Source organism: Camelus ferus, chromosome 2, assembly GCF_009834535.1.
Source record: "Camelus ferus isolate YT-003-E chromosome 2, BCGSAC_Cfer_1.0, whole genome shotgun sequence".
In the NCBI taxonomy this organism is placed as follows: Eukaryota; Metazoa; Chordata; class Mammalia; order Artiodactyla; family Camelidae; genus Camelus; species Camelus ferus.
Genome location: NC_045697.1, coordinates 102,543,741 through 102,558,623, shown reverse-complemented (window position 1 = coordinate 102,558,623; position 14,883 = coordinate 102,543,741). Strand labels below are relative to the sequence as shown.

At 40.0% G+C, this 14,883-nt stretch overlaps 1 protein-coding gene across 1 annotated transcript in view; it reads right to left on the bottom strand.

The window, feature by feature from the left end:
* Nucleotides 1–14,883, bottom strand: part of HHIP (hedgehog interacting protein) — a 92,554-nt gene that overhangs the window by 32,995 nt on the left and 44,676 nt on the right. Inside the window, exons 5-7 of the mRNA XM_006187214.2 lie at nt 4,185–4,336; nt 3,628–3,801; nt 2,892–3,035 (exon numbers count right to left, since the gene is read on the bottom strand). Of these exons, the coding sequence (XP_006187276.1) occupies nt 2,892–3,035; nt 3,628–3,801; nt 4,185–4,336 (470 nt within the window). The remainder of the gene's footprint in view (nt 1–2,891; nt 3,036–3,627; nt 3,802–4,184; nt 4,337–14,883) is intronic.

Here is a 14,883-nt window from a genome sequence, read left to right as displayed (position 1 = left end):
ATTTGTTGAGTCTTTAAATCAATGAGGCAGTAGGCATGGGGAGTTTGGGTTGGGCAAAGAATGAGGTTGAACATTTTTGTGTTCTCACAAATTTGGAAAAGTCTTGCATTGTTTTTTAGGTTTCTTAAGCTTGGCATTATTGACATTTTGGGCCAGGTACTTCTTTCTTTTGGGCGGAAGGGGGCGCTGTTCTGAGCACTGTAGGATGTTGAGCAGCATCTCTGGCCTCCACCCTCTAGATGTGAGTAGCGTGATCTCCTTCCAATTTATGAAAACCCAGAATGCTTCTAAGACATTGCTAAGTGTCCTCTGGGGGAAAATCATCATTGAGAATCACTGTTTCAGGCCAACAGAATACATGAATGACAAAAACAAAACCATTGGGACTATTAAATAAATTTAAAAATTAAAATAAAAATCTGAGAGTAGGTTCTGGGCTTAAGAGACATGTAAGTCATATGCAGCAATTATTTAAGCAAGAGCAACAATGAGAGAAATCCTTTTGGTGCTGGATGCTCCCATTCATATTAGGGAAACTATAAGCCTGATCTGTGAAAGGTGGGTTATTTGTTCTGTGACCACAGTCCCTTTACTGTCTCATTAATTCAAAAATTCACAGAATACAATGTCTGGCAGGGATCAAGACATAGGCCGGCTGTGACTTAAGGCGGAACTAAGTCCATCCAAGGTGAGAAATTTTTTCTGTATTTCCCTTCTTTTGAAGATGGAGAAAGTATGACCAAAAGGTTTGACCTGTTTCTAACAAGAAAGAGCAAATCTGAAAGAAAAGGCCAGGTCTCCCAGAGGTGGAGCTGCTGGAGGCCATGAGGTCTAGCTCTGGCTGAATACCAAATCCGCTAAGAACCACTTGGCCCTCTTAACCTTTAATTTCTTCTATAAAAAAGAGCCCAGGCAGCAAAACTTCTCTGTATGATACTATGATGGTGGATCCATGTCATTACACACGTGTCCAAACCCATAGGCCGTCCGACACCAAGAAGGAACCCTACTATGAACTATGGTCTTTGGGTGGTAATGACATGTCAGTGTAGGGTCCTCAATTGTAACAAATGTTTCACTCGGGGAGCCTAGGTATTGATAATGGGGAAGGCTATGCATGTGTGGGGACAAAGAGTACACGGTAAATCTCTACTTTCTGCTCAGTTTTGCTGTGAACTTCAAACTGATCTAAAAATTAAAGTCTTTGAAAAAAAGGAGGGGGGGTGACTGATGCCAGCTACCTTAGAATGCTGCTGAGAGGTATCAGTAAATTGTCATGCATGGCACACTCGGTTAACTGCTCTGCACCAAGGTGCTTAATACAAGCCAGCTTTACTTTTAGCCAATAATGATTTTTGTTTCTTTTCTGCTTTATTAAATCCTCCTCTGCTTGAAATACTCTTGGAGGGAAGCAAGCTGTTCCATCAGCCCTCCACCGCCCGAGGAGGTAAGACTCCACAGCTCAGGCATCTCGCCACACGAAAGGGCTATAAAGCACCTCACCCTGTGTTTTTACACTGAGGGTCCGGGACCCCCCGGGAAGGTGGCATGAAGGCTGCAGTGGGATTGTGGTGACTCAGGCTGCTCGACTTCAAAGTGCTGCTTTGTGGTGGTATCCACGCGTTCTGAGCTATAGGAATGGAATGTGACAGTTTCCTCCACATCCTGAACCCACCTTAAGTATTCCCTGTCGCACAGATTTTAAGGTCTGCCGAGATGCCAAAAAGGAAATGAACTGTAGACTTGGACTTTGATGGAGGGGAGATGAAGGGCAGGAGGGATTATAAAAATAAAAAGTTTGAGAAATACTCACCTTGCACGTAGTGAACACTCAATAAACATTAAATAGCAATAATAACTTAACTAGTAAATGAATAAATGTGGCCAGATACCCCTTAGTATGAATAACAGACCACAGATTGGATGAAACTTTCATCACAGAATTGCTATACTATATACTTCCTAGCATTTTTCAAGTGTATACCAAATTTCTCACTCTACATACTTCTTTTTGTTAATTTTTTAAAAATTGAAGTATAGTTGATTTACAAAGCGGTGTTCATTTCTGGTGTACAGCGTAGTGATTCAGTTATACATATATGTTCTTTTTCAAATTCTTTTCCATTATAGGTTATTATAAAATATTGATTATAGTTCCCTGTGCTGTACAGTAGGTCATTGTCTATCGATTCTGTGTATAGTGGTTTGTATCTGTTAATCCCAAACTCCCCACCCCACCTCCGCACATACTTCTCAGTGGTCCTTTCTTTATGATTCATTGTGGTAAACAGTCAATCTGAATTCCTCTGGTATTCGTAATTTTTTTTTTCAAGAAAACAAGGTTTACATTTAGCTCAACTCCTTACAAATGACACTGAGAAATACATTAAGTGAAGCTATGATAATAAGAACTATAATTTATCTACCAGGTATGTCAGACACTCTACTTGGTGCTTCACTTACAGATTTGTATTTAATCATTACAGCATCCTTGCCAGGTGGCTATTAATAGCCCCATTTCATGTATAAGGAAATTAACATTTAGAAGGATTGAAGGAGACAAATTCAAGGTTCATTATCTCTCAGAACTGTTTTGATTTGTCTTAATCATGACATTGGTCCAACAGTGTTTATCTCATAACAGCCCTCCAAAATGCTAAGGCGATTTTTCTCTCCATGAAATTGTCCTCTTCCCTGTCTGAGCTGCCTTCTCAGTCTGCTTCACACATTACTAGCAGACAGAGGGCAAAATACTGGGTGAGATAATGACCTGGTGTGTTATAGAGAAACAACCTTGGACACCACTCTCGGCTGCTGTGGGCTCAGAAACCTTCTCCCTCCCCCCCTTTCCGAATCCCTGTCGGGAAGGAGAGAGGAGAGGCTTGTCTCACCTGCCGGGGTCGTGGAGGCCGTGGGCAAACACTTCGGGGGGCTGGTTGGTGCTGTTGAAATGCGGGTTGCTCTTGGGGATGGAATAAGGCACGTGGCACACGTCTGCGTCCACGTCCAGCCGCAGCACAGAACCCGTGAAGTCACTGAGGAATCGGAGGACCACGTAAGTGCTTTCCGTTTCTGTTGTATTGCTCTACGGATAAAAGAACTCCCCCTCCCCATCATTCGAGACAAAATTACTGAAGTTCAAAATTCCATATCGTGGGAAATGAAACCGAGGGAAGTTTGATTTCAGACAAGGCTCAAGGGTGCCCAGAGGCTGCAGCATCAGTGGCGTCCTGTTTCTGCATCCGTCCTCTAAATTTTTTTTGGCCAATCCACGTGTTTAATGCCCCCCAAAAGCTCGGCTGGACGGTGCTGTCCGTCTCAAGAGGTGTTGAAGGCAGCGTGGCCGCGCGGGGCGGCCGAGCCGCAGCTGCTGACCAGACTAGGCAGCGGGAGCTCGTTACAGGACATCTCGGTACAGCGACTTTCAAAAATATTACACCAGCATGTTTACTGAATTCCCCTTCACCTTATAAATGCAGGCGCTGATAGTAAAAGTGAAATATTTAACCAAGGTGATACAACTCAAAGACAGTTCTCAGCTCACTGATTCTGACTCTTTTTCCTGGCACTTAAAACATTTTAACATCAAGGGGAACCATTTTTTTTTTTTTTTTTTTTTTTTTTTACCTTAATCCATCCATTTCTTCCATGTCGTCCAGTGTGATCATCCCATCACCGAGGATGATGTACAAAAATCCGTCGGGACCGAAGAGCAGCTGGCCTCCCAGGTGTTTTCTGTGAAGCTCTGCAACTTCAAGAAACACTCTGGCTGTTCTCAGGTCAGCTTGATGGGGGTTTTTCCTACATGGTGAGGAGGGAGCAAACCACGATTGTTAAAGACGTAAGGTGGATCCGCAGAAAGTAAGTAGCACACAAACAGGGACGCAAACACCTGGCCCATAAATAAGCAAACATATACTTAAAATGCAGCAGATAAAAATGACTGAGAAATCACATTATTTTCTAGGTTTCTTCTGAAGTGACATTAGGTGGCAAGAGAATTGCAGGGCAGGTGCCAAAGCTACCATTGTCCACAATTTTCCTGAAAGAGCCATATGGGGTTTTAAGCAAGATGGAGATGGTGGTTTAATTATTGCCACCTTACGGTTAATCATTTGTAACATCAAAACAAAAAATTAGGAAGGGCAGATGAGAAAATAAGGCTAAATGACTTTCAGTGATACCTGGATACTGTGTATTCCACAACTCTCAGTATATGGTCGTGAGGCCCCATAGCCCACCGTTCTTGGTTGGTGGTATAAGACACGTAGAGCTTTCCATTTTTCTTGTAATTGGGATGGAATGCAAGGCTTAGCAGTCCTCTTTCATCTCCTCCCTGCAGTCAAATGAAAAACACAAAGAATTGTGAAGTTAATTATGTTCTTTATTGTGTTTCAACTGGAACCCCCAAAAGAGTCTCTTTCTTTCTTCTGGATAATCTTTGCCCAAACTCTTTTCTTTTCTTCCTTGCCTACTGCACAAAAAGGATTATAAAACATTTCACTTTGCGGAACTCTTTAAGGGTTGGAAGGAGACAATTGCGTTGCACGGTTATCTATGAGTACACCACTTTTGTCGAGTGATTTGTGTATGGAATCTGGGGGAGCTCGGAAGACAAGTTTAAGTGCTGTGAAGAATTCTTTGCTGGGTTACTAGGTTGCTTGCAGTTCACAGAAGACAAATAAAAAGGTTCGTAATCAGCAGTCACTTCCAATCCAAGTCTCCAAAACCTAAAACACAGTGTGGGCTGCCAACTCCCACTGTCTTGGCAATATGTTTAGAAAACAGTTAAATTGCTTGTGTAATATGTAAACCTTTGTTTTACCCTGGAGGCAGCTACATCAGTTGTCACAACCATGGTGGTCTGCTCGTCATAGCAAGGTAATAAGCAGCCTTGGCCCTATCTACATAGAAATGAGGTATTTTTACATGTCTCCCTTCCCTGGATAGAGTTTTTCTTTACAGAAAGAGGGAGAAATGAGAAGTGAGCTAAAAGCCAGGGCTGGGATGGGGGTGGGAGAAATACTCAAAAGGAAAGGGGACACTTGGAAATAAAAGAAAAATCCCAAACAAATTTCTTTTGTTATTATATGAATGTCAAGAATTGTATACATTAGGCATGCCAAATGCTGTAACAATTAAAACATCATCATGTTTCTTAAATAGAAAGGCATTTTATCTTTATTTTCTGCTAATTCAGCTTGAGGAAACTCAATATGGTCTCGGCATTTGTTTTATCCCACAAGTAGTCTAGGAATTTCTATAATGAAATCAAAGTATCTAAAATTATCTAGATCAGAGACTTCAAGTTCATGTGCTAGTAAGCCAGGGAGCCCTTTCTCTGTAGCCTGACGGGCTATACACAGTGGAGAAAAATGTGACAGAAACTGAATGTTACAATTGTCACTAGGACATCACCTTCCACACGCTATTCCACTAAACATCACAACATCTCCTATGGTGAACAGCTGTCAGTCACTCCTCGGAAGAGTTAGAGGACAAATAAATCTCTAATACTGTAACTTCTTTACAAGGTCATGCTCAATCATGGACGCACTCTCCGGCCTTTGTCCCCTGGAAGAGCATGTGTTACTAGCAAAGCACAGAACTGTTTGTAGTTTGTGTGCTACATGGATTTGTGAATTTACAGTTTTAGGCATAAAATCGGGCTTTTAATAAACATAGTTTTAATTCCTGGATTAGAGAAAAACTCCTTCAAATGCATGCCATCCAAAGCAGAAACATTCAGACTTTAAGAGAGTATAAATAATAAAGTGGATGCAAAGATCCCAGAACTACCAAATGATTCTTCATACTAATCTAAAAAGTCAGCCTCTTCATTTGCAATATCACCATATGCTTAATTTTAATTTTAGGCAAAGGAACAATCTCACTGAAGGGTAAGGCTCTCTGACTGTGATTTATGAATAAGCCTCTGTTTTTTGGATTGTCTTGCTACGACGATTTTAACATTGGCTCGACGTTGCTGTTTTTCTTCTTCTATCTTCATTAAACAAATATCTCTTGCCTTTCTGATGAGACGTAGAAAGCAGGGATGTGTAAGTAAGATTCGGTCATAGAAAAGCCCCTGCATGTCTAAACCTCCTTGATGGATGTATAAGGAGGCCCTGGGGGGTTCGGGTGGGGATTTAGTTCGTGATTAATTCTCCTTCCGCACATATTTCCCCCTAAATCTGTGAATGCAGGGTAAGTACAGCACGCCCACTTCACAAAAGTTTGTGTTCCCTTATAAGAAGCTTTTGTTGAAAGTAGGTCTTTTGTAACTTTTAATCAAATCATCTGAAAGACAGTTTGAGCTGGAAAGCAACATGGTTTAAAACTGTGCTGGCTGGTTTTTCGGGAATTAGGAATGTAGGATTCACGCACAAGAGAAAGATGGACGGGCAAAGGGATTTAAATAAATCCCCAAGTGATGGAAGTTCACCTTAGAGATGTCCTTATTGTGTGAATGTTTTGGGGGGGGCACCACTGACTTCTAATAAAGTGCCAAATATAGAAAGAGAGTGAGACATTTGAATGACAAGAAAATAAATCAAGAAAGCCATTTAAAAAATGTCAATAATCCTGAATTTTTCAGGTTATAGGATTTACATTTGTTTAATCATTACATATGATTTCATGTTTTTAAAGTCAACTTCTAGGTGCAAAGTAGTGTTGTGGGGGGTTTAGACACATGACTAATTACTTTTAAGTCATTTCAGAGAAATACTCTCATAATTATATTGAGGACAAAATTTAATGTTTTATGTAAATATTCTAGAGTGTCTCTCGAAACTAGCTTTTAAAATTATCTAGGATAACACAACTCCTAAATGTTCAGAGACTGGGAAAGAGACATGTATGACTGCTGTCAGGAGATTAAAATATTAGTAGGCTCACATAGCTTGAATTAGCCTTCAGAGTTACGCTGTCCATTCAAAGTATGTTACTGACCAATCACAAGCATGGAGAATACGTCGATTGGGTGTTTAAGCCTTAACTTTGGAGCAGGGTCAGAGGCCACACTGCCAGAAACACCACGAGACATCTGACGCTTCCAGGTCCTCTATGGTTGCTTCAAGCATCGTCTTCATCGGCATCAGAGCCGGGGTGTTGGCCCCTGGAGGCAGGACGGAAGCCAGCAGCCCAGCTCTCCCAGGCTCAGCAAGAAGCCCTTGTGTCGATGTTACTGACTTTCCCCTTCCTCCTTCCCCTCATTATGTGTAGCCTGATGGAATTAAAACCATGCAGCCTTCCAGAAATGTCAAATTATTGAACTGTTTCTGGTGAGCATCTGGGGAGAAGGAACCTCTAGTGATTAATTAGTTCAGCCAAGCTGGTTAAAAAGGGAGAAAAACATATTTGTAGAATGGCAAAGGAAGACCCGTGGTGCGGGGAGCCACACCTTTCAAAACGACAGTGACTTCTAACAGCATAGTTTTGAAAACTGTTAACTCAATGTCCAAAATATTTTATCCTTCCCCATGTGAAAAGCAGCAATGTGTCCAAACTATTCACATTATACTTTGTACTTCATTACTGATAAGAAACCCTTTGTGTATACCTTATGCTTCTAGGAGCACACATCACTACTAGAACCAAATGGGCAACAAGTAATTTATAAGCGAGATGTCAGGGTTTCCTCTGTTTGGGTAATTTTTTTTTCCCCCCAAGCTCACTGATTGAACTCTCATCTGAGCATCTTCAGAGGCTACAACGAGCTTCTCCCTTTGTCCCTTCCCCTTGCTCAGTCCTCCCAGTACCACATCAACTTCTGGACAGACCCTCACCAAGCACCAATGACTCCTAAAAATCAGGTAGTCGAATGATTTGAAGATAATATCTCTATACACTTTGGAGCCTTGAGATTAACCCATGTTTCAGAATAAATCATAAAACCCTCCTTAGGGACTTTGAATAAGTAGTTCACTGCCATTCTGATTATCATTCAGCTCTCAGGAACAATTTCACACAGTCAGCAGAAAAGAGACAAAACCCCAAACAAAGAGGATCAATGACTTTCGTGTAAATCCTAGATCAGATCTAGTCCCATAGTTTTGAGGTAAACTCCTCCCTGGTGAGCACCTCAAAGTTCTAACCAATTGACTAAGGAAGATTCTTTGAAGGAAATGAAGCATCTGTTGAAAAAGACAGGTAGTCATAAAATGATTGTGACAGAAAGAATTCTTTTTCTTTTTTAAGAGAACTTGTGGGGCATGGTCTTTCATGATGGTATTTAAAGAAAACATTAACTTCATACTTTCAATGTGGTTAAAGTTAATTTTTTCTGATTTCCAACTTATTTAAAATTTGTTTTAACATTTTATATTTGACAATTGACTTGTGCATTTTAGGAAACGGGACTGGACAGCACTGAACTGGAAGCACTGTTTCTCATTTTTGCATAGTTTTCTTGGTGACCATTTGGCAAGTGACTAGGTTCAAGTTCAGCAGTGTACCCAACGGGCCTACGGCAATGAAACAGAAAGCCAGGGAATGTAAATTAAACAACACACTGCTGAGTTCAAGATATTCCTTGATACTGCCTTGACAAAAATTTTTGTATTTAACATTCATTCGACAAATATTTATTGAATGCCTACTACGCGTTAGACCTTGTACTTGGCACCAGGGATAAGATAATCAATAAAAATGAATTCCTGCCCTCCAGGAATTTTTGCATGGAAGCAGATAACAAAGTAAGTTTTTAGTTGTTTCACCCCCCCTCCTACTTTCTTATGATGCTGATTTGGGGTTTTGTGGAGGGGGATCTTAAACAGTGCTGTGCTATTAGAAATACGCAGGGCCCAAAATACAAGTATTAAAGAGAATAAACACATGTTCTGGGTAACTTCCGACACAAAGGTTAATTAGTATATTATCACTGAGCTTTCTCTACTGTAAAACATGATGGGAAAAAGAAAAAAAGCTTGGTTTTATAACAGATAAATTACATGAAAATTAGGCAGAGTTTCTGCCAACACAAGACCACCTTCTAACTTAACTTACATACATGCCCCAGGCACACAGGTGTGAAGGCCTCCAGCAGAACTGTTGTTCTCTTAATAACGAAAGGGCTTCTAAGGATTAACATAAGAACCGAGGGGTGGTATTTTTAATTCTCTATAAAGTCTATACTTTTATTATAAGGCAGGTTATGGCATTTCCTTTGTTAATTGTGATCCAAATGTCTATGTTTTGCTAGCACGTGTCAGGAAAGGAGCAAGAGGACTTGGAGACCAGTGTGGACCACTCAAGCAAACCTGTGCTTCTGAGACCGGAACCTTTCGCTGTTCAGACAAGAGAAATAAATTTGTCTGAGAATTGTTAATTCAAACAGAACATCAGGTGTCTTCGTTTTCTATTGTTGCTGTAAAAAAAAATCACCACAAACACAGTGGCTTGAAACAACACAAATCTATTATCTTAAAATCTGTAGGTTAGACTACAGCATGGGTCTCACCTGGCTAAAATAAATGTGTCTGCAGAGCTGGGCTGCTTTCTGGAGGCTCTAGGGCATAATCCACTTCCTTTCCCTTTCCAGTTTCAAGAAGCCATGTGGCATCCTTGGTTGGTGCCCTCTACCCTCCATCTTCAAAGCTGGTTATGGTAGGCTGAATCCTCATAATCTCATCGCTCTGACCTTCTCTGCCCCATCGTCCACTTTTAAGACTTTGTGATGACACTGAACTCATCTAGATAATCCAGTGTAATTTGAATTCCCCTTTGCCAGGTAAAGTAACATAATCACAGGTTCTGGAGATTAGGTTGAGGACATCTTTTGGGAAAGAGCATTACTCTTTTTTGGTCTACTACATGTCTACTTTAATCTGTGTTTTAAAAGGATCCAAAGCACTGATGCCTTGAACCATCTTGGCCATGCCCTACTGTGAGTGCCCTGAAAGAGGAGACTGGTGAAGTTCACCCACAAATTCATAAAGAGATACTTAGGGAAAGCTCTCCCACAGCAATCACTCTCTCTTAGCTGTCCGTGTTGCAAGATCAACCAACACCCTTCGGAGTGAAGTGAAAGCACTTTTCAGAATTGAAGAGAAGGTGGAGACCATTAGATAACATGTGAGCATATATGAATTCAGTCAAGAGCAAAACTGTATTAATCCCAGGATGCAAAGAAGGAAAAATTTCAACATGAGCAAACTGTTTCTACTAACTGGAGGATTTTAATCTCACTAAAACTTATTTTGCTTAGTTCGTAAGTTTCAAAACACACTGTATAGTATTAATTTCTTCACAACACCTGGAAAAGACAGGAAGCAGTGCTTTTCAATAATTCCAAAAGTCTAATTTGGTCTCAGAAGAAGAGTCAATCCCCTGAGGACCCTGAGTTAGCTTATGGGAGGGGCTGCATGATTTGTTTCTGTGCTATAATGAAAAATAGACTTGGTCTTTGTCCCTGGTTTTTGGCACAGACCTCCTAAAACCACTGGAATTTCCTGAGTGACAGGAGTATCTTTTGTCCTTGCTAATGGTCAATCTCACCTGAGTTTATGCTAAAGAAGTGATTCTTGGTGGACCGTCAGATACCTTCAGGAAGGGGGCTGGTGCCAGAGGAACCAACAAAGGTAATTAAAGGATGAGTACTTTCAGTCCCACCCTCCAACCTCCAGGGAGGAGAGAGGGACTGGAGGTTGAGTTCAATCACCAATGGCTATGATGGAATCAATCATATCTACTTAATGAAGCCTCCATGAAACCTTAAATGATGGCATTTGGAGAGCTTCCAGGTTGGCCAACACACTGAGGTGCTGGAGGGTGGCATGCCCAGAGAGGGCATGGAAGCTCCACGTCCCCCCAGCCCCATGCCTTTCCCTATGTGTCTCTTCCGCCCTCTGACTGATCCTGAGCTGAAGCTTTCATAATAAACCAGTAATAGTAAGTAAAGCAGCTTCCTGAGTTCTGTGAGCTGTTCTATGAGTGACTAAGTTTGCGGGGGAGCTGGTAAGAACCCCTGAATTTGTAGTCATTTGGGCAGAAATGTGCGAAGCCAGTGCTTGGAACAGAGATAGTCTTGTAGGACTGAGCTCTTAATCCATGGGGTCAAGGTTAACTCCAGGGAGTTAGTGTCAGAATGGAACTGAATTGTTGAACACCCACTTGGTGTTGGAGAATTGGTTGCTGTGAGAAAAAACAAAACAAAACAAAACAAAAAACCCCAACTCTGTCATCTGGTATCAGAAGACATTCCAGAAAAAATCTGAGAGGTTCTTTAGCTCATCCTCCTCTCTAGGGAGAAGGTCATGGTCAACTCTATCGAAGAAGTTGAAGTTATACTTGGAATAATTTGGTACTCACACAAATTTTACTTTGGAAATCAACATTTTTATAAAATATCTTGTGCCATTTTATTATTCACTCTTTCGGCTTTTCTTCCCTTCACTGTACTCTGAGCATGAAAGCAGCCACAATACACTAAGACCCTATCACATATGGTACTAATTCTCCCCATTTCTTTAAAATTTCCTCTATTTTTCCAGATTTGGTTTTTCTTTTAGAGAAGTCTTTAACTTCCTTCAACTACTCTCTCGGTTTCCTGATGACTGAATGCTCTTCCAGGCACTGTCTTGTCCCTTCAAGGCCTCACTTCTGTCTAATAGTACTTCCCACTGCTCCTGTTCTCAAAGAAAGTATTTACAGCCTTCACGTGCTGGCAGGAGCCATGGCTACCCTGAGCACACTCCCCCCAAAGGGAGGTCTGTCCTTCGAATGAAGTTGGAGAGACGCTAGAAGATACACGGCAATTCAGAGTTTTTAGGATGTGTCTTAAGGGGAATATGATTTCTGCTGTGGACCAATTGGTCCATGTCAAATCTATGTTTAGGATTGCACATTTTATCTTCTGAAGGTATAGCAAATGCAAAAACAGACTAGAAAAGTACACATGAGAGGATGGAAGATAATCTAGATGCAGACCAGCTATCTCCAAGTCACAGTACCTTCTTCAACAATTCTCCTCCTCACTCTTTTCAAACATAAACAAAATAAATCAGTTACACTGGGTTTAAGTTCCAACCAACACAGAGGGAAGATACTAAAGGTGATTCTTTTCTAGAATTTACAGCTTCCCAGCTGCTTCTCATTCCATATACTAATGTTCTTTTGACATCTCCCGCCTACAGGGAAAAAAGTACACAGATATTCAGTTATATTTGTAAAAACTGTTACGGTCACACTATTTTATGTGTGGGTGTACACGATTTATTTTACACAAATTTTATGTTTGTCAGATGGAATCAACTTCCATATTTCTGTTTTTCCCTAAGTTTTTACCTGTTTGAACTGTGACCTCTAACCCAGTATGGCACATTACATGGTGGATTGGCTTGTCCCTTTTACACTGTCCATGCAGCAGTTAGCTGCAGTGGAACCTTTCCACGTGCTACCCGAGGAATCCCATATGCTCTCAGGGACTGGCCTGAGCACTAGGGACTATCTGACTCAGTGTGTGTCAAGAGTTAATAATACCTGTGACATCCCAAAGTTCAGTTCTCCAAAACATCTACTCTAAAAGAAAAGATGCTTCAAATTAAACTTAAAAATATTAAAACCAAAATGCATGAAACATCTATTTGAAATAATAATAAAATACTAAAGCTACAAAAAGTGTAAATTCCTCTTAGAAACAAAATTCTAAGAATTTTTTTCTATTTCTTACTTTTGTATCTATAAGAAATGATAGATGTTCACTAAACTTACTGTGGTCATCATTTCATGATGCTGTAACTTTAAACTTATGCATGCTGTATGTCAATTACATCTCAATAAAACCAGAAGAAAAAACACCCCCAAATCCTAGCACTCAACACTTTTTTGAAGAAGGAAATGTACAGGGGTGTTGGCAACACTTAGAGAAAGCAAACCTCTTATGCTGTATGTTTAGGGTACGTGAAAATAAATGAACAATAGTTTGACAAGAAACCAAGAGTATTCATGGAGTTAAAAATGAATAAAAATGATAATTAAAAAAGACTATGACTATACTAAACTCTTCTGTTACAAGCTACAGGTTTAATACTTGTTGGACCTTAGATTTTAAAAAGTGTCTATTTCCTGTATAACACAGGATATTCACTTTCTTGTAATAACCTATAGTGGAAAATAATCTGAAAAAAATTATATGTATATATATATATTTTGCTGTGTACCTGAAACTAACACACTATTATAAATCATCTATACTTCAACTAAAGAAAGAATGAAAGGAGAAAGAAAAGAAAGAAAAGAAAGAAAAGAAAGAAAGAAAGAAAACACATTTCTAGACTGAACTGTAAATGAGTGAAGTATTGGGCAGCTACATTGTTAGGCACAGCAAAATGTATGTAATTTATGTAATATGTAAATTAGGAACTAAACCAATTCTCCTCTAGACTATGAGCTTCTTTTTTTTTTTTTTTTTAAATAGCATTACTCTTTTTTGTTGTATTATTTATTTTACTTTGGTGGAGGGGGATAATTAAGCTTTGTTTATTTTTAGGAAGTACTAGGGATTGATTCCAGGATCTCATGCATGCTAAGGATGAGCTCTACTGCTTGAGCTATACCCTCCCTAACTGTGAGCTTCTTAAGGGCAGGGACCTTATCTTGGCATTTCTAGTGTCTTAGAAAGTATCTCATCTATGCCAGTGGAAGCCTTATCATAAAAGGTAACATGTATTGAGCTCTTACTTTATACCAGAGACCATGCTAAGTAATTTGCAAGCATTATATTGTTTAAACTGTATACCTTTATAAAGCTTAATACTATTTTATTATTATCTTTATTTTCTGGATTAGAGACACAGATGCATGGAAGATTTGAGTAACCTGCCTAAAATGTACAACCGGAAGTCACAAAGTAAAGATCATCTGATTGGAGGAAAAATAACGTCAACAATACTGTTCCACCGCCGCCCTCCAAATAGTTCCGAAAGGAAGACATGAACAAACACAAAACTGATTGTATTCCCTCATCAGCACCCATTGTTCATGGACTGAGGCAGTATTGAAACAGTCTTGCTTAAGTTTACAAAGCTCTGCAGGAGAATAAAATGAAGCTTATACATCAGTTATTTTAACACAACGGTTAATTTAGGCTTTAGGGCCATTGATAAACCGACTATCTGGAAAATAAAAATCCTGGCTTGTGTACATTTCCGCGGTGTAAATACTCTCACCATGGCCGATTTCAAACTGGCAACTTAATATCTCTGACTTCGGTGTGAGAAGGAGGAGCACAGTTAGCGCTGGCAAACCCCGGACCACCACTGCGAAGCATTTCTACTCTCCTTCACACCTCTTTTATCACACCTCCCTCCCGCAGTGTGGCGCTCTTATCTTTTCTCTCTTGCTTTACAATTCTATCAGACCTGTTCCTTTCAATGTAAAGCACCCAAATCTTTTTGTGAATTAGACAGGGGTTCAAAATAATTAAATAAATCATTAATTAAAGAGAGGAAAGAGTTTTTTTTTTTTAAACTGGATTTTAGATGAAACAATACATGAAAACTAGTATACCACCAAAAAACAGAGTAGCACACTCAACAATCCTTTCGAGGCGTTTACCTGGTTATTTAATGTGATAGAGGCAAATGAAAACTCCTCGGTAAATATTTTTTCTCCCTCTAATAAAGCCCCTCAGATAATCAAAGAAGACAACGAATGTAAAACCACTTTGTAAATTCCAACGTGCCATGTGAATGGAAGACATAGCTACTACAATGGACAGAGAGGCAAGAGCCAGCCTCAAATCTATCTGATCCATAAAATAGTAAGATTTGGGAAGGGAATGTGATTTTTGAAGTAGAGAATGTGTAGCCCTACATTTGAATCAGATGAGGAATGCATTTAAATTAAGTAGAGGAAGTATTATCTTGCCTGCTACCATCC